A 19,335-nucleotide genomic window follows, 5' to 3' on the forward strand; every position below is an offset into this window, starting at 1 on the left:
GGCATGGAATTGACCAATTGTGGTTAGTGTTATCAAATGAACAAGTGGAGCATTGTGGATATGAATGATCAAATACTTATAAAAACCACCCCCATTATAGAAAGGTAAATAAATAAATGAGACACCCTAAAGTGAAAATGGTAAACCAATAACCGGACAAAGGGAGTATTTGATAATTGTAATCTATTTTTATTAGGATAATTTTATTAAAATATGTTTGATCTACCTATATTAGAATTTTTTTATTAAAATTTCTTTTATATATTAAGAAATCTACTTTTATTAGGATTAATTTTATTAAATCTTTTTAAAATCTACTCTTGTTAGGAATCCTAAAAAAGTTACTTTATTAAAATTTGTTTTAAATATTAAAATTTGTTTTAAATATTAAAAAATCTACTTTTATTAGGATTAATTTTATTAAATCTGTTTTGAAAGCTAATTATTAGGAATTCTAAAATAGTTGGACTCTCTAATATCGCTTAAGCTAATTGTTAGGAATTCTAAAATAGTTGGACTTTCTAATATTGCTCGAAGCTAATTGTTAGGAATTCTAAAATAGTTAAGACTCTCTAATATTGCTATTCTAAAATAATTACTCTCTAATATCGTTCGAAAAGTTCCTGCTTTATACATATGTATGTATGTATTGATTGATGATTGATTCTTTTATATCTATGTTAGTCATGTTACTAATAGTATTTCTTTTATCATTTTTTTTATTTATTTTTTTTATATTTATCGAAGTCATGTTACTAATAGTATTTCTTTTCTCATTTTCTTTTTTAGCGTTTTAAAGAGGCGGGAGACTTCCACGTGCTCCGAAAAAAATCTCTTTTATATAGATTGATTGATGATTGATTGATTAGTCAAAACCATTTTAGTTGGTTGATAAACAATACAAAAAACGAGGCCTTTCCAAAATTAAGTCTTGAAGGGAAGATGTATCTATGCAAGCAACTCTCTCCTCCTGCAAAACTCCGAGCATTCTCTGTGGCAATAGCTCGTAGAATCGTTGAGATCAGTCGTGTTCCCAATAAGCATGGTAACAATGTTGGCATCGGCGTGGTCTCTAAGTTCTTTGAGCCACCTGGTCACATTGTCAAGCATGGTAGACTCGGTCACATCATACACTAGAAGAGCACCCAGGGCTACCTGCAGTAGGCACTTGTGATGACCTGGTATTGCTCCTGACATACCATGTCTCATATCAGAGCCTGAAAGGTCCTCCCTTCAACCTATTATGCAATAAAAACGAGCCAAACAGTTCAAGGTTAAAGTGTTAAACTAGGAAGTCTAAAGCAGTAAGTTGCACAGTCAAAAATGCACACGTTAAACCGTACTCAAATGTAAAATGTCTTAAATACGGAGTATTACAGTAATCTCATTATTGCATGTTATGAAAACGGTACTGTTATACAAGTAATATAGTAACAATTTGGGTATACTGTACTTTGTACCATATGGGCCGACAAAATTGAGATATTACCTATTTACCTCCATTAATCTTCATTTCTGCTTGTCTGACTCAATTCTTCAGGCGGTTGCTGCATCTGAGCGTATGTATAAAGTCTCTCATTAAAGGCCACTTGAGGATCTTTTTCTATCAAATGGCCATTCTCGTCATAAGCATCCTTCAAGAAAACAACCCAATTCATCTCAGTACCAGCCAAATAAAATGCCCTTGGCTGCTTCGAAAGCATTTGGTAAGTATGCTTAGTGAGACTGAACTCCTCCTTGAACTCCACTATATGATGTATCGACGCCTTCTTCTCCAATGTCAATCCCAAAAATTCATGTATGATGCCAACTCTGTATTTCTCTGCTTCCAATGTAAACAGTTCATGCTTCCACCCTTCTGAATAAGGCGAAACCAGTGGCAACGTATTCAACAAGTTTAATCGGTTCACCTCATCATGATCTAAATCCAAGGATTTCCCATGTTTCAAAGGAAACTTAAATGCCCTCTTCACTTTTTCCTCATCAACCATGAACTCTTTCTCTAGGGCACTTACTGCTAATGAAGGATCCCACTTCAATAATTCAAGAGTACGACTCCCATCATCACTGTTAACAACCCAAAAATCCTCAGGGAAGTTCAAAACCCAGTCCCTAAAATTATCAGGAATGCCAAATAAGAATCTACAATGGTAAATCTTGCTCAAAGGCATTTTCTTCTCCTTTGACATCATCAATAACTTCTTCACCACTTTTACCCTCTCCATTTCCATGGACTCCGTAATCTTTTGTTCTTCCTCAAGTAATCCCTCCATGAACTCGGTAAATCCCAACCACATCTTGTTGTCATTGTGCCGGTAAATTTCAAAGAGGAGAGGCTGTTTGGCAACAAACTTGGTAACCTTGCGGCTACGGGGAAATCCAAGTTCCCGGTAGAGTTTTCCAGCATTATCCAAGAGGAGGATATGTTCACGTCGCTTGGTTAGGTACTGTTTGGACCGAATGAGAAAGCGAAAATGGTTATCACGGTTCACGATTCGTTCAAAGTGGGAAACTAGAGAGGATTGGTGCTGAACCAGGGTTGTTCGAGCGCTGGGCTTATTACGTTTCTTTTTGAATTTTTTAGTGGTTTTAGTGATGAGAAAGGAGGTAGAATATGAAGAGGCCGGGAAGGCAGGGAAAATGGGACCGCTCAGAGTTACATTTTTGGGAGACAAGGGTTTTTGGTAAACCTTGCAGAAGGCGGTAAATATGTGCCAAGCCATAGATTTCAAGGGAGGTCGGGTTAGTGAGGAAAGAAATGTAACAACTGTAAAAGAGAAAAAAGGGAAGGTGCTTGTTGAGTGACTCTAACAGCGGCTATCAACTATGGCCTCTAAGGGAAGTCCAAAGATGCTGAGACCATGTACGCATAAACCTTCCCCCAATACAGCAGTTGCTTCAATGTCGAATTTACATAGTGTTATCTGCAAACCAGAATAAAATCAGAACATGTAAAACAAAGTCCAATTTAGTTTATTTTAGCAGATGAAACTCTTATCAATTTAAAGACCAGCAACTATCGCGTTCAATTTGTCAAATATAATGACCTTGGTATTTCCACACTACCATAAGTTATCTCTATAATAAATCTTTTAACGTAACGGCTCAAACCATAAAAGGATATCTTGAATCCTATAAATAGGCTGTTTTAGCAGACCAAGATACCACTAACCAATATTTGAATGTTAAAAAAAAGATAAACAGTCAAGTAAGCATTATTTGATTTATTTCGAAACTACTAAACCCCATTAAGAAAAAGCAGTCCTTAGTTTGGTACTTCAATTTGTTAAAAAGATAACTGAAACTATGGTTACATCGCCAATGTGTGAGGTCGATTCGATTGTGAGGAGAATCAGCTAAAAAAAACAATGAAGTTCGCATCCAATCAGTTAAAGAAACATAGTGAGTACCTCATTCCGACATAACCGAGGCCCTAATAGTAATAATACCCTTCTAAATGTTATGGTGAAACAAGGCAAAAGCTAGGATCCAAACAAAACCCTAAGTACAGAATATCCATTGATTCAAGAAAAATCAACAGTCATGCGGGTTTTAGTGATAACGAAAAAATGGGGTATAAGAGCCTGAAACACAGACGCGACTACCTCATTCCACAGGCTGGTAATGTATTGTCGAATCAAATAATAAAGACATGAACGGGAAGTGTGTTGTTCTTCTTGTTCACATTTTGAAGTTTGTTATTAATAACTAGCAAAAACGAAAGTGAATCCTTTGTCCCAGTTTTGTGTTTTATCTTGTGTCTCAAGGATACTCGATCTTTTCTATGATCAAGGATTATGTGTTTGAACAAAAGGTAATAAGACACACGGTGAGACATGAAAATGCGACAGAGGATTCTAATCTAAATTTCTCATTTTTTGTCGCTTTCCAAACAATATCATCGACTCATCGTTGATGCGTGATGCTGGTTAATATCCTTCCGAAAAATAGAGAAATGATCAACACGATTTTCAATGATCACAAAATTGCTTAGCTAATACACTATGAACACACAAAAGAAGACCGGCTCATATGTGAAAGTTGTAAACATCCACAGTTTTAGTTGCGGCAATTCATCAAACAGTTGGCGAGCATATTTGTAAAAGCAATTGTCATAAGTAAATATCTCCAATCACCCGTACGAGGCTTTTTGGGAAGGAGCCCAAGAATAAATCCGTGAGGGCTTGGCCCAAAGCGGACAATATCCTACTATTATGGACAGTGGACACCAATCTTTTCTATGAGACATGAAAATGCGACAAGGGGTTTCTTAACTAAATTGCTAACTCATTTTTTATTGCTTTTCAAACAATGTCATCGATTCATTGAAATGATCAACACGATTTTCAGTGATCACAATTTCACACAATTGCTTAGCTAGTAAAACTACGAACACACACACAAAAAGAAGACAAACTTATATGGGACAGTTGTAAGCATGCATAGTTTTAGTTGCGGCAATTCATCAAACATTTGGTGAACATATTCGAGATGGCTACCAATAAACTGAAATCATACAAAAAAAAAATAAACTAAATCAAAGAAAATGGAGTTGAAAAGGCAAATTAAGTACACCCCAATTAAGCAACAAAAAAAATGAGGCGTATAAGGAAGTACCTGAGGTGGTTGCCGGTGTCGAAAGGCAGCAGCGCGGAGATATATAATATAATTGGTCCTCCGTAAGACGGGTATGGTCGCGAAATTAGGAGGCTTTATTGAACTATGTTAACAGCTTATCATCTTCAAACGGATGGGTAAACTTTCTACTGTGAAGGAGTTAAGAGGATTTCTAGGTCTTACTGAATATTATAGGAAGTTTATCCGTTGGTATGGGGTGCTAAGTAAACCTCTCACCAACCTATTAAAAAAGGATGCTTTGTGTGGATTAATGAAGTTTCAAAGGCACTTCATGATTTGAAACAACTCATGATCAATGCCCATGTACTTGCTCTTCCTGATTTCAACAAGGAGTTTATTATTAAAACTGATGCTTTTGGTTTTTGAATGGGGGTTGTTCTGTCTCAAGAAGGACACCCAATTGTATATATCAGCAGAGCTTTTTCAACCAAAACAAGGTCCTTTTCAACTTATGACTAGCTGTGATTTTTGCTTTAGAGAAATGGAGACCCTACTTAATTGGTAAACATTTGTAATTAAGACTGACCATTTTAGTTTAAGTACTGGATGGAGCAGAAAATCATAACTCCTTTCCAAAGTAAATTCTTACCCAAACTAATGGGCCTGTATTATGAGATTAGACAGAAAAGGAGAGGAAAATAGAGTTGTTGATGCTTTAGGTGGGGTGATAGGCCAGCAGTTGATGTATGACAGGTTAAAAACCTAAAGAATGGGCCAAATAGATTCCTTTGGCTGAATGGTGGTACAATACTAATTTTCTTTATGCAGCCCAAGCTTCTCCCTTTGAAATAGTATATGGGCAAATTCCGGCTTTACACATACCATATGTTATGAAGTATAGTAAAGTGGAGGTAATTGATAGAAGTATGAGTGCTAGGGAGGAATGTATCAAAATGTTGAAGTTTCATTTAAAGAGAGCTCAGGACAGAATGAAGAAATTGGCTGATAAAGGGAGGTTGGAAAAGGAGCTAGCAGTTGGTGCTTTGGCTTATGTCAAGCTACAGCCATACAGGCAACAATCGGTGTTAATAAGGACTTGTGCCAAGTTATCTCCCAAATACTTTGGTCCCTTTGAGGTGGTAGCAAGAATAGGCCAAGTGTCATATAAATTGGAGCTTCCAAACCAGGCCAAGATACATCCAGTTTTTCACGTTTCTTTGTTGAAAAAACATGAAGGACCAGTTCCAATGTTGAGTTCACTACCAGAGGTGGATGAGTTACAACAGATTAGTGCTGAACCTGTGGAAATTATGGATAAGAAATTGATGAAGAAAGGAAGGGTAGGGGTAGTTTATGTGTTGGTGCACTGGTCCAACTCTACAGTGGAGGATGCTACTTGGGAATCTTATGATAAGATTAAGAAGCGATTTCTTAACTTCAATTTGGATTCAGCTTGAGGACAAGCTGTTTGTTAAGGGGAGTGGATTAATATGTGTACAGCTATACAACAGGGAAGTCAATAACATAATATGTGCAGCTGTCAATAACTAGCTGTACAATAACTAACTGCCAGTCTTTTAGGTTGTTATGGGTAGTTATAGATGGGAGGGAAGTTAGTTACATAGAGCTAAAGTGTATAAAATCATTAGCTTTTATCATTTCTACAATTACGTTTCTCTCTCTATAGTCTTCTCACTGTAATCTTTCCACAACAATCTTTCAATAAAAATATCTAATTCGATTCCTTTCTCAATTTAGGGTTTCCTATAGTATTTTTAGGGTTTCTCGATTGATTTCCTGAACCTTATTATCAGTGCCATAATAACATAATTTCATAATTTGATGGTAGTTAAGACTCAAGTTAGTTAACCTTGGGTTAAAGAATCTGTTACAAGTTTGTTATATCATGAACTATAAATATTGATGCTCATTGTACTCAGTTCATTACAGAATTATAATCAGAAATTCTTATTCTTCTTCTCTTCTTACTTCTCTCTCTAAACATTCATCTTCTTACATTCGTTCATTCATATCAAACATAATACAAACACACTAATATACACATAGTAATCTGGGTTTAAACACGAACAATTTAAACACTCGAAATCAACCTTTTCTCATCTCTTTACCAAGTAACCTCCTTTAGTGGTTTGTTGAGTCTTGCGTTGTAATGGGTTTCTGTTTATTGACAGAGTTCAGAGAGGAGAATCTTTGATTCAGAAATTTGCAAGAATTGTACTCCGTTTATTGTGTTTTAGTAATCTTAGCGTTGCTGTCCTTCATTTGTTGATAGGTTATCTTTGGTTGAGAATCATGGAATTAATGCCCAAGAACCCAGAAATTGATGTCGATCGTGATAGGTTGAGTGAGTTGCCGGATGAACTAATTGTGCACATTCTTTCCCTTATGCCCACTTTAGAGGCTGTCAGAACTGTTTTAATTGGTCCTCGATTCGGAAACCTTTGGAAATGGGTCCATACCCTTTGGTTTGGAGATGCTGATTTTCTTGATCAGATGTTTGGGGATGGTCTTTGGATGAATGATTCAATTAAGTGTGGAAGGTTCGTAATTTTCGTACGCAATGTCCTGATGTTACACAAGAGACTATCTATCGATACATTTCGGCTTTCTATTCAGTTCAGTAACCACAAAGATAACCTGAACATTGTTGATGAAGTGAAGATGTGGTTGAGGTTTGCACTGGATAGACAAGCAAAGCAGATCATGTTCTTTACTAGATCTGACCGCCAGTTTATGGAAGATCATTTGATGTTGCCCAATCTCACCAGTGACTATCTTGATACACTTGGACTTAGTGGCTGCAGAATTGATACACAGGTTCATGTTAACTTGAAATCTCTCAACTACCTATTGCTTAATCAAATCATTATGACTGATGAGGCCTTTCATCGATTTGTATCTGGGTGCCCTTCTTTACGGAAACTGTGTGTTCTGAGACCATCTGTGATACAGAAACTGTGTTTTAGTGATCCTAAGATTGATACATTATCTCTTCTTCTTAGAAATCCTGATAATCCTTGTTTGCTTTACTGCCCTAACCATAAAAATCTGGAGTTGGAAATATTCAATCATCTACCTGAGGTGATTGATGTTTCATCGATTCGATATATCAATGTCAAGGATTTTCTGTATGCTACAAACACTGATGAACAAGTTTCAGCTCTGAAAATGTTATTGGGCAAGTTTAAAGCTGCTGAAGTTTTCCAACTATCCTTCAATGCTTCTGTGGTAAGTCTTTTTTTGTGTTATTTCTTCTGCAGAACATTATGTTTTTTGTTGATTTGTGTTCGCAGATATTATTTCCATTTTCATTCAAGTGAAAGACTCAATTTTCTTAGGTTCTGCATGCGTTATGATGAATTAGATCAAAATGGTCCATTAAACTGGCCGGGCTGGCTTCTTTTTGTTGTGAACTAATCCTGAACAATTACTTGATCTGTAGCTGCAAATATGATATTTTAACTGTATGTTTCATTATGGGTATTTTGGAATTTGACTTTGGTAACATAACGGTTCATTCTGCATATATCCGATGCCCTTACCCCTGCCATATGCATGAGATTTGAGCCACTCGGTAATATATGTTAGGTTTGACATCACATGCTCTTGTTTTGAAAAGATTTTCCTATATCGTTGCCTATGCTCGGAATATGCCTGTATGATGTTCTTGAAACATACCATCAACCTTAGACACTTGGATAGACGATAGTTGGATCTTCTATATCATGTCAGCTGTGTATTTGAAATTTCGCAGTAATAACAGTATCAGGAATTTGTAAATAATTTTCATTTTCAAGTGTTGTGAGTTTTCTGACTTGTTACGAGTGAGGTCCCGCATTTTTTTTACTCACACAAGCTACCTAATGCGAGCTTGTTTCTTATTAGGCGATTACTGATGACTTTGGTTACTGTTGGAGTTTTTTACCATGCACTCTCGTAAGGAATTAAGTTCAATCTTGGATTATGATACTTTCTACCCTCATTTTATTTGCAGCTCATGATTTGCTGTACTTCTCTATGACGTAACTAGATACCGAAAATTTAATGAGATTACTAATGTCTATCTACTTCCATTTCAGGCATTCTTAATGGCAATTGAAAATATAGAGCTTTTACAAACTAAATGGAATTGTATAATCCTGGAATTCTTCATGTTCTCGGAAGGCTGTCTATTAGGTCTTTATCAGTTGATTAGAAGTTCAGGACAGCTGAAAGAACTCATCTTACGCACACGAGGAAGTGATACTGCTGCAGTCGTTGTACAACTCCCGCCTTGTGTATTGCCAAAACTTACAACTATCACTCTCCATGGCGATGTGAAGCCCTGCAGTTCACAGCTTAAACTTCTTGAATTCTTACTCAAAAGCGCCCCTGTGTTGGACAAAGTGGTAATCATCCCGCTCAATGAACTGAATGGAAAAGACAGGCTCGAATTTGCTAAGCAGGTGTCGAGGTTCCCGATGGCATCCACAACTGCCACTATAGTCCTGAAGTGACAAGGGCTTCTTTTCTCCATAACAGCTGAACAACACTTGCATCAGATGATATTGTTGTCATGAGTCTGTTTATATGCATACTTTTTAGGATTCTAATCTCAAGTAATTCATGATGGAAATAATGTGCCTAGCGAAGATGTTTAGGCAGGCTTATTGTATAAGGAAAAACTTACGCTACTCTACTGTCTATACTCGTAGTTTCGAATTCCTCTCCCATTGTGTTGAACTGCCTTGATTGGACACAGTTGTTAATAAGTGTTTTTAAAGTTGTTAATAAAAGATAGGACACAGTTGATAATGAATGATGCTTGTACGAGCAGCAGATATTGCTTGCTTTAATTTTTTTTTATTTTTTTTTTTTTTTTTTTTGATAAGATAAGGAAACTAGAATGATTATAAATCAACCTATATTGCTTGCTTTTTTTTTTAATAGTTGTCAAGTTATGCAAATTTTCCAAATTTAAAATTATTATTCTCAAATTAATTTACCCGGTTTTTGCGATTATGTAATATATCATTTCCCAATTTAGGATTTGTAACACTTAAAGACCACGTTCTATTGAACTTAACTAGTATAGATCCCGCGCAAATGCGCGGTATTTTAGATAGAAACATTAAAGAAAATAGTAATAAAAATGATATTTAACTCAATTTGAAATTTAATTGTAAATTTATTATAATTAATGTTCCGGGTTTAATTCCAGAGCAGGTGTTTGTTACCACTCGTAGCTAGTAGAATGATGTCCTTGCTTGAATCCTCCTTGCGGTCTCCTGAAACGATGAACAAACTGAGGGCTCGGCTTTGGCCGAGCGTACTCACTCCGACGCTCAAGTCAGTAAACTTAGAGAGAAGTTGTTGTAACTTGGCTAAGAGTGTATTGTAGAGAGATAAGCAAGATATTACCAGATGAATAGTGGTTATTAGGTCAATTTATGGATCCTTTCCTCAATGAAGATTGAGGAGTATTTATAGGCATTCACCTTTTGTCACGTAGTGGCCAAGTGGCTATCAGGTGAAAAGACCGTTATACCCTCGGCCGATGGACCTGTGGCAGGCCCGCCGAGGGTCTTGGATATGAGTACGCGAGATATGTGTCCCGGCGGCTAGTTGTCCGGCCGAGACCCAGGTGACAGGCCGATGGGCTTCATCGGCTAGACTGTCTAAGTCGTTGACTTTCTTTGTGGATACCCTTGACTTTGCTCAATATGTTGACTTGGTCGGCGGTGCGAAATATGCCCCATCAATTTGCCCCCAGCGTAGTCTATGCCGTGGTATGGGCTCCGATGTATGTTGAGCGTATATTCTGCGCAAGTATTTTTGCAAAATTTTTGGTATCGGCTTCTTCTGAAGCATCGGCGTGGTTCTTGTTAGGCCGCACCATATATCCCCCCTCCACATGGATGCGTAAAGGGTATCCGATGTGGGAAATAATGTGACGCTGGCCGAGACCAGGGCCGAGAGTGCTTAGGTTATTTTTGATTGCCCCGGCCGTGCTTCATGGCTTGGATCATCATGTAGCCGGCGGAGAGCAGGCGCCTAGGAATTTGTTGAGGGAGATGAACAGGCGAAGAGATGTGAATGGGCGTGTTGAATACGCTTGGTAACTGTAGCATCGATTGACATTCAACTGTTGCAACGATTGACATTCCGTGGTTGCATGTCCGCACGTGTGTCGCTCGATTGGTTGACGCTTCATGGGCTGTGTCCTGATTGGTCCTTCTTCATGGGCTTTTCCCTATAAATAGGGCAATTATTCCGTGATTTTGGCCATTACTTTCATTTCCTCAAATTTTCAAAAATTCTCCCAAAATCTTCCTCTCTTTAAACTTTCAAGGGCTTTCTATTCTTCCAATCTTCGGTCTTCGATCCGGCGAGTGTTTTTCTTTGAGGTAAACAAACATTTTCTTTTATTTCGTTAGTAATTTGTTGTGAGCATGTCTTCTGCTGATGCTGGACCTAGTAAACCCGCGTCGGGGGGCCCTAGGTCTCCTTCTCCTGAAGTTGATCCTCAAATTCTTGAGGAATGGGAGGACTCTGATTCTTATGGCGATTTTGGTGATGACTTCGGTGATGAAGTGGAAAGGCCTCGTCGTAATGAAGGGAGGCAGTACGTCCTGGATCACGGCGATGCCTGTAAGGTCAGTCTTGACCGTGCTTGGGCTCATAAGCTCGCCAGTTGTTCAGGCGAGGAATTTTTCGAGGGCCATTTTCTCTTCGGTAGGGGATATAAAATTGTTATCCCTGAGGAGGGTCAGGCCGTCTGTTGCCCTCCACCGGGCCACACTGGCGTGTATATGCGGCATTTGGAGTACGGGCTCCGGTTTCCGCTGAATGGGTACGTTATGGCCATTATTAGAGCCATGAACGTTGCCGTTGCACAACTGCACCCGTTGGCTATGAGGACCATAATCGGCTTTGTCTGGCTCTGTCTCTTCAAGGGAGAGGCCCCAACGGTAAATTTATTCCGCCGGCTTCACCATCTCAAACCATTTTCTGGCCGCGTCGGATGGTACAAAGTGTGGAGATGGAGCCGGTTATGTTTCACAACAAACTTTCTTCTTCCAAGGATCGGCAAGGCCGGTGGGTGTATGTTAAGGTGCCGGATGACTATCCGCCGCCTCCTTTTTCCAAAGACCGAGTTAACTTGCGGTGTGAGACTCGGGCGAGCACGATAGATGGGTTTCCGGAAGAAGCTCAAAATGGATGCTAGCAATGTCTATCTCCAGGACGATGAGAGGCTGGCAATGAGGCTCTTTGAGGTGGACAAGAGTGGGGTGCCGAAAAGATGGATTCCTCCGACGCAGATCATCCTTCAGGATGAGCCGCTCTGCCATGTCGGCCTCATACCGGCCCTAGCACAGGGTGAGTGGGGTCGGTGTGAGGCCCGTCGCCGCTCTTAATGCTCTTGCTCTTCGAATTCCGGTTTATTTTCTCTACTTAACTCTTGCTTTGTTTCTTTCGCAGACCACTTTGGAAAGGGCTTGTCTGAGGATCTTCTCCAGAGAATGGGGTTGCACAAAGATGGGACCGTTGCCAACTTGCATCCCAAGGCTCAAACCCACGACCGTAGGAGGTCGCCGGGTGATCTTATGGAGCAGCGGCTGAGGGGCTTGAGCGTGGAGGAGGCTCAGGCGAAGGTTATTAGCGGCGTTGTTCGTCGGACGCGGAAAACAGTGTCTTCGGCGGCGAGGGCGTCGACGCTGGTTCCAACTCCCACCCCCCCTTCTAAAAAGGTGGAGGTTGTTGATATTCCTTCTGAGGGGGACTCCGATGCGGAGGAATCTCCCCTTATCCGAAAGAGGAAGGAGGCAGCCTCTACCGTTGGCAAGGAAGTGCCTCCTCCGGCCAAGAAGGCGAAGCACGGTATTTATTCATTCCGTGGCTTAAATTTAGCCGAGTCATTGGGTGCTCCTGATGACAGGCTTCCTGACATGTCGATATACGTTGATACTGACGTCTTTATTAAATTTGTGTAGGCCAGCCGCAGCGGCCGCTCTCGTTGGGCGCGTGGAGGGGACCTCTGCGCAGGTTGGTGATCAAGGCGTCACCGTCAACCCTTCATCCCAGAAGGCTTCCTCCTCCCAGCCGCAGGTTGGGGGTCAAATTGTTACCACCGTCCCTTCATCCCAGAAGGCTTCTGTCTCCCAGCTTATAGAGGAAGGCACGAAGCTAATTAGGGAGCTTGCAAGGTGGAACGTGGTTACCGCCGCTCGTCTCATGGAGCGGGGAGAAGGCCGTGGCTCGAGCTGTTCATGAGCGTAATGCCGCTAAGCAGGTGGCTGCGTCGGCAAAGCTGGGTCTCCTCAATGAGCGGAAGCTTAGGGAGATGCTTTGAGAAGGCGCTCTTGGGCCGAGAGAAAACTCGGGGAGGACGCCGAAAAGAGGTCCTTCTTTGAGAGAGCCAAGGCCGAGGCTGCGCGGCAGCCGAGGCTGCGAAGCTCGCCGGAGAAGTGTAACCATGTTCAAGGGCGTGCCGACCTCTATCTCCAAAGCAGAGGAATGAATCCGAGGGCCTGTTTAAGGCCCAGTCGGAGGTGGTTCGGGGCAAAGAGGCCATCATCAAGCAGAAGGAGGCGGACATTGAGATGCTCCAAACCGTCATGCTCCCCAATCTGTGCGCTGAATTCCGGGACTTGGCCGAAGGAGCTGCTAGGGAAGTGATCGAGGAGCTTTTCCCTCTTGACGGTTCCTTTCCGTGGGGTAGATATGACAAGTCGCTTGATGACAAGCTCGAGGCTAAGGAGAACGCCATGGTGGAGAAGGCCAAGGAGGCGGTGAAGGCAAAGATTGAGAAGGAGGCGGCGCGGAGAAAGCGACTCTTCTTTGAGAGGGCTAAGGTGGCCAAGGAGGAAGCCGAGAAAATGAGGGCGGGCGATGACGCCGAGGCCAAAGCCGAGGCTGCTAGGAAAGCTGCTGGGTTGCCTATTGAAGAAGATGCGGCTATCGCTACTGACGGTAAGCAGCACCAGGCATAGGTTGCTTGATGAGAACAAGTTTACAGCAGATCTGCTTCAGCTCCTCACACACCATCATGTGTCTTTGCTTGATGAGAACAAGTTTACAAAGAGATCTGCTTCACTGTTCGGGGCCGATCATTAAGCCCTTCCTCCCCGCCATCCTTTGGTGCTTCAAATGATAATTGTAGCTTTTGCTTTTCTCCTTGTATTTTGTATCCTTTGGTAGGTTGTGTTTTGGTTTATCCCAACGGGACGGTACATTATCTCCATTCTTTTCGCCCCAGAAACCGTTATTATTAATAAGAGTTCGTTTCTTTTGCCTTCGGCATGGCCGAGGTCTTCACCTTATTTCTTTTTGAGCGTCTCAACGGTATTTAGTGTTTCCACTTTGCCTCCGCTTGGCCGAGGTCTTTTCTCGTTTTTGTCTGAGTTGTCCTCTTACGTTATTAATTGAGCGTCTCTTTTGTTTGAGCCTTGGTTTGGCCGAGGCGATTTAGAGTGTGTATCTCAACTGTTTTTAACGCTTTTAAGGCATTTTGATTTGTTGATCAATCTATGGCCGCGATCATCGTCGCGTTCGCTTTCGATGGAGATCGCCGCTCTTGTCGGTACGACGAAGAAGAGTCGGCGTCTGGATAGCGTGTTACGCGGCGTCTACCACTTTAAGTGACTCGCCAAGCGTCTACTATTTGGGGTGACCGCCACAAAGACTACATTTCTTCATGGGGACCACCGCTCTTGTCTATGACAAAGTGTGGTCAGGCGTCGGATAGCGTGTTACGCGCGTCTACCACTTTAAGTGATCGCCAAGCGCCTACTATTTGGGGTGATCGCCACAGCGCTACATTTCTTCATCATAACGATCGCGCTCTTGTCGAATCGACAGATGAGACGGCGTCGGCTTCATAACGATCCCGCTCTTGTCGAATCGACAGATGAGACGGCGTCGCTTTTTAACGACCGCTCTTGTCGAATTGATGATGAGACGGCGTCGCTTTTTAACGATCGCTTCTCTTGTCGAATCGACAAGATGAGACGGCGTCGCTTTTTAACGATCGCCGCTCTTGTCGAATCGACAAAGATGAGACGGCGTCGCTTTTTAACGATCGCCGCTCTTGTCGAATCGACAGATGAGACGGCGTCGCTTTTAACGATCGCTCTCTTGTCGAATCGACAGATGAGACGGCGTCGCTTTTAACGATCGCCGCTCTTGTCGAATCGACAGATGAGACGGCGTCGCTTTTTTAACGATCGCCGCTCTTGTCGAATCGACAAGATGAGACGCGTCGCTTTTAACGATCGCTCTTTTGTCGAATCGACAAAGATGAGACGACGCGTCGCTTAACGATCGCTTCTCTTGTCGAATCGACAGATGAGACGGCGTCGGCTTTTAACGATCGCCGCTCTTGTCGAATCGACAAGATGAGACGGCGTCGCTTTTTTTAACGATCGCCGCTCTTGTCGAATCGACAGATGAGAGACGCGTCGGCTTTTTAACGATCGCCGCTCTTGTCGAATTGACGATATGAGACGGCGTCGCTTCTTTCTTCCTGCCCGGTGATTTATGGGGAAAATGGACATCTTCATGGGAGACTAGGTTGATTTTACATTCGATATTTAACATGCGTCGGGGTGCCCACAAATGTTTTGGACACCTCCGCGCTTTACAAGGTCTATCAGTTTCCTAATGCCTCATTAGAGGCGCTGTTCCCCCGTCAGCCATCGGTTGCATCCATAAAGTCGCCCTTCGGTTGTGAGGATGAGCTTTTCCCCTTCTCCGACTGCTTCGCCACTTTGAGGGATTGCATGTTGCATCCTCTGGCAGATATCTGGATGTTGACCACCTCGTCCTTCTCGTCTTTGGAGACGAGCTTATGCGCTTCCCCCCGGTCCGAGACATACATTAGTGTCAGGGCCCGGATGGACATCACTGCGTCGGCATCGCTCAGAGTAACTCGGCCTATCAGGGCGTTATAGGCGGACGAGCCGTTAATGACGACGAACTCGGCTAGGACATTCTTGGCCGCATTCCCCTCGCCGAACATCACCGGTAGTCTGATTGAACCCAGGGGTACCAGGCCAGCCCCGGAGAAGCTGTATAGTGGATGGGTGCAGGGGCTCAAGTCCTTGATTCTCAGGCCGAGGCTGTGGAAGCACTCCCTGAACATGATGTTCGTGTAGGCGCCTGTGTCTATCAGACATCTCTTCACTAGGTGGTTGGATATGTCCAAGTTGACTACGAGTGGGTCGCTGTGAGGGGCGATGACTCCCTCGTAGTCCTTCCCTCCAATAGTCATATCGGGAATGCTGGAGGCGGTGGTTGCTGCGTTGGGCACAAAGTTGATGGCCTGATACAGCTCGTTCAGGTGTCGTTTGTGCCCATGAGCCGACCCACCGTTCTCGTTACCTCCGATGACTACATGGATAACTCCTATCCGTTGAAAAACGGATTTCTTATCTGAGCCGCTGGCGTCAGTCTTCTGGCCTTTGGCCACATACTTGTCGAGGCTCCCCTTCCGGATTAGCTCTTCAATGGCATTCTTCAGATGCCGGCAGTTGTCAGTGAGGTGGCCGGCGCAGCCGTGGTACTCGCAGTATTGGTTCGAGTCACCGTCTCCTTTTGGCTTGGGAGGCCGTTCCCACTTCTGGCCCTCGCTTCTGCTTAGAGCGAAGACCTTGGCGGCCGATGCGACCAGAGGGGTTTTGTCATGGTAATGCCTTTGGTAAAACATTCCCGAACTGTCGCCGGCGCCCGTCGAGGCCTGTTTCTTGGCAGATCTATCAGACCGTGACCTGTTATTGTCACGGCGTTTATCATCGGATCGTGACCTGTTATTGTCACGGCGCCTCTCATCCGGGCTATCATCCCGGCGGCTTTTTCTCTCTGAGGGCTCGGCCTCGCCGGGCCTACCCGTCTTGTGGTAATCTTCCACCTTGATGGCCTGGTCGGCCATCTTCCTCGCGGCGTCTAGGCCCAGGCCCCCGTGCTTGATGAGCTCGTCTTTTAAGTTTCCCTTTGGGAGGCCCTTCATCAGTGCGAAAGCCGCCAGTTCGGGATTGATTTCCCGAATCTGCTGGACCTTGCCGTCGAACCTCTTCATATAGCTTCGTAGAGACTCGCCCTCCTCCTGCTTGATAGTTAGGAGGTCCGACGTCTCCACGACCGTCCTTTTGTTGCAAGAGTACTGGGCTAAGAAGGCGTCCTTTAGGTCGGCAAAACAGTATACCGAACCGTCGGGAAGCCCCTTGTACCAGTTTTGAGCCATCCCATGCGAGTCGTTGGGAAAACTCGGCACTGGACCTCATCAGGCTGCTCCCATACCGACATGTAAGACTCGAAAGCCTCGGCGTGGTCGGTTGGGTCGTTGTCTCCTTTGTATGTGAACGCCGCAACTTCGACTTGGTTGGCACGGCGGTGTCCGAGACATAATCACCGAGGGGTCTGTTTGACCACGTGTCGGATGACACGCGGCGACCGACTCCTCGCATTCCTAGTCCGGCTTCTCTCCTCGTAGCGAGAAGGACTTCTTCTCCGGCTCGGGCTTCTTCTCCGACTCTCCCGAGTCGGGCCACCATTGTTCTCCCGGGGTGTGCCTCGTCGGTGTTGCGGCGGCGATGTCCTCTCCCGAGTGCGAGAAGGACTTACGTTTACCACGACCACTTTGGGCTCCTCCGGCGTCTTGGTAGGGTCTGCTTCCCCTAGTGCTCCGTTCAAGTTTCTTGGAGTCACGTTCTGGGCCCTGGCCTCCTGGACGGCTTCCGCCGCTCGTGTCGGCGTGCCTATGTGAGCTGGTGTACTCCCAATTAGGTCCAGGAGTGTCTTCAGTTTTGCTACGTCAACCACCTGTCCCATGATGGTGACCTGGTTGGCGGACGGCGGTGTGTCCGGTATTATCGGCATTCCGAATTCCGGTTGGACTACTCCGCCGGTGGAGGGTTGCACTACTCCAGAATGGTGAAACGTATCATCTTGGTGTAGCTCGGTTTCGTCGGTCACGACTACTTGTTGTTTCGACATCTTAGCTCTTTTGGGTGGGTTTTTTTTTTGTGTTTTTGTTTTTGTTGTTTGGGAATGAATGTGACTAGCTTCTAGTTTGCCTTCCCCACAGACGGCGCCAATTGTTCCGGGTTTAATTCCAGAGCAGGTGTTTGTTACCACTCGTAGCTAGTAGAATGATGTCCTTGCTTGAATCCTCCTTGCGGTCTCCTGAAACGATGAACAAACTGAGGGCTCGGCTTTGGCCGAGCGTACTCACTCCGACGCTCAAGTCAGTAAACTTAGAGAGAAGTTGTTGTAACTTGGCTAAGAGTGTATTGTAGAGAGATAAGCAAGATATTACCAGATGAATAGTGGTTATTAGGTCAATTTATGGATCCTTTCCTCAATGAAGATTGAGGAGTATTTATAGGCATTCACCTTTTGTCACGTAGTGGCCAAGTGGCTATCAGGTGAAAAGACCGTTATACCCTCGGCCGATGGACCTGTGGCAGGCCCGCCGAGGGTCTTGGATATGAGTACGCAGATATGTGTCCCGGCTGGCTAGTTGTCTGGCCGAGACCCAGGTGACAGGCCGATGGGCTTCATCGGCTAGACTGTCTAAGTCGTTGACTTTGCTGTGGATACCCTTGACTTTGCTCAATATGTTGACTTGGTCAGCGGTGCAGAATATGCCCCATCAATTAATATTTTGTATTAATCGGTGGAAAAGGAAAGTTCATTATAATCCAGATGTAGATATAATATAATGAAACCCAATAACAGATATGTTATAATAAAAGCCCAATTATAGCCAAATTAATTTAGGCAGGAAAATTATGAGAACTCTGATTCTTTTAGTATAAAGGGGAGTTCAGCTTATTCAGGTTCAGTACAACTCTATTTAGTTAAGTTCAGTTCAATTCAGTTAACTCTTCTCTTCACAAATTAACTCTTACTTCATTTCAGTTCTGTTTAATTTAGACAGTTTCAGTTGAAAATAACAAGGCCTTATTGTGGACAGCGGGCCGCCCACGGGGGCGCTTGGGAGTGAAGGGGCTCGAAAACAAGCGTTTGCATTTTGTAAGGAGTCGCCACCAATTTTTATGGGAAATTGGAACCGTTCGAATACCTCGTGTCATGTCAAGACACAAAGTAGTGACATGAACACTAAGCAATCGTTACCCTTAGCATTCTATGTCTAGAATGACTCTCGTGGATGCCAATGAACACGGGTGCTCACGGAGATCTGGAGTAAGGGGTGAGGGTACGTATTAGGAAGCTCTTTTGATCGAACACCTAATCCCGCCCGCCTCGATAGCGGCCTCTACTAATGATTAGGGAAGTTATTCGTACTTGATATATCGTCGGCTATATGCATGCAATGCAACATCCATTAGATTAATCCTAACATGTGAAATTAGCTAAGTCGGTGAACAATTAATTAGGCAAACAATTATGGTCGAAGTAGGGTTTAATATTGAATTACATGTGGAAGCATACAAATGATAAATGAAAGGAATACAATAAATTAATATAACTACAATAAAAAGAATTACATTAATTACAACGGATTAGGCGATTTATGTCGAAAATACCAATAAAACGGATAATTTGATAAAAAGGAATAAAAGAATAAAATAACAAATTAACGAACAGGAATTAGCGATATTACGAATATTAGTTAATTGATACGTAAACTAATTAATCTAGGTCAAGGCAGAAAAGGAGTTCAGGGACAGAAGTCGTCCTGGAACAAAGAAGCAGAGACATCGCGCCCTTTGGAAGAGGCGCGACAAAAGCGCG

General features: G+C 43.2%; 2 protein-coding genes across 3 annotated transcripts; one reads left to right on the forward strand and one right to left on the reverse strand.

Annotated features, from left to right (window-relative positions):
- Window positions 1–817: 817 nt before the first annotated feature.
- Window positions 818–5,178, reverse strand: LOC141596434 (protein WHAT'S THIS FACTOR 1 homolog, chloroplastic-like). Of its 2 annotated transcripts, none has more exons than XM_074416589.1 (3): window positions 4,618–5,178; window positions 1,498–2,924; window positions 818–1,238 (listed from the first exon to the last, which is right to left on the reverse strand). In XM_074416589.1, the coding sequence occupies exon 2, from the start codon at window positions 2,721–2,723 to the stop codon at window positions 1,503–1,505; it is 1,221 nt and encodes a 406-aa protein (XP_074272690.1). In that variant the 5' UTR covers window positions 2,724–2,924; window positions 4,618–5,178; the 3' UTR covers window positions 818–1,238; window positions 1,498–1,502. The 2 variants fall into 2 exon arrangements, with proteins under 2 accessions (XP_074272690.1, XP_074272691.1); XM_074416590.1 differs by having other exon boundaries at window positions 1,490–2,924.
- A 197-nt stretch (window positions 5,179–5,375) lies between these two features.
- LOC141594149 (F-box/LRR-repeat protein At3g26922-like) lies at window positions 5,376–9,397 on the forward strand. The gene is made up of 3 exons (XM_074414333.1): window positions 5,376–6,093; window positions 6,872–7,827; window positions 8,679–9,397. The coding sequence occupies exons 1-3, from the start codon at window positions 6,069–6,071 to the stop codon at window positions 9,093–9,095; spliced, it is 1,398 nt and encodes a 465-aa protein (XP_074270434.1). The 5' UTR covers window positions 5,376–6,068; the 3' UTR covers window positions 9,096–9,397.
- The last annotated feature ends 9,938 nt before the right edge of the window (window positions 9,398–19,335 follow it).

Source organism: Silene latifolia, chromosome 8, assembly GCF_048544455.1.
Source record: "Silene latifolia isolate original U9 population chromosome 8, ASM4854445v1, whole genome shotgun sequence".
Taxonomy (NCBI): domain Eukaryota; kingdom Viridiplantae; phylum Streptophyta; class Magnoliopsida; order Caryophyllales; family Caryophyllaceae; genus Silene; species Silene latifolia.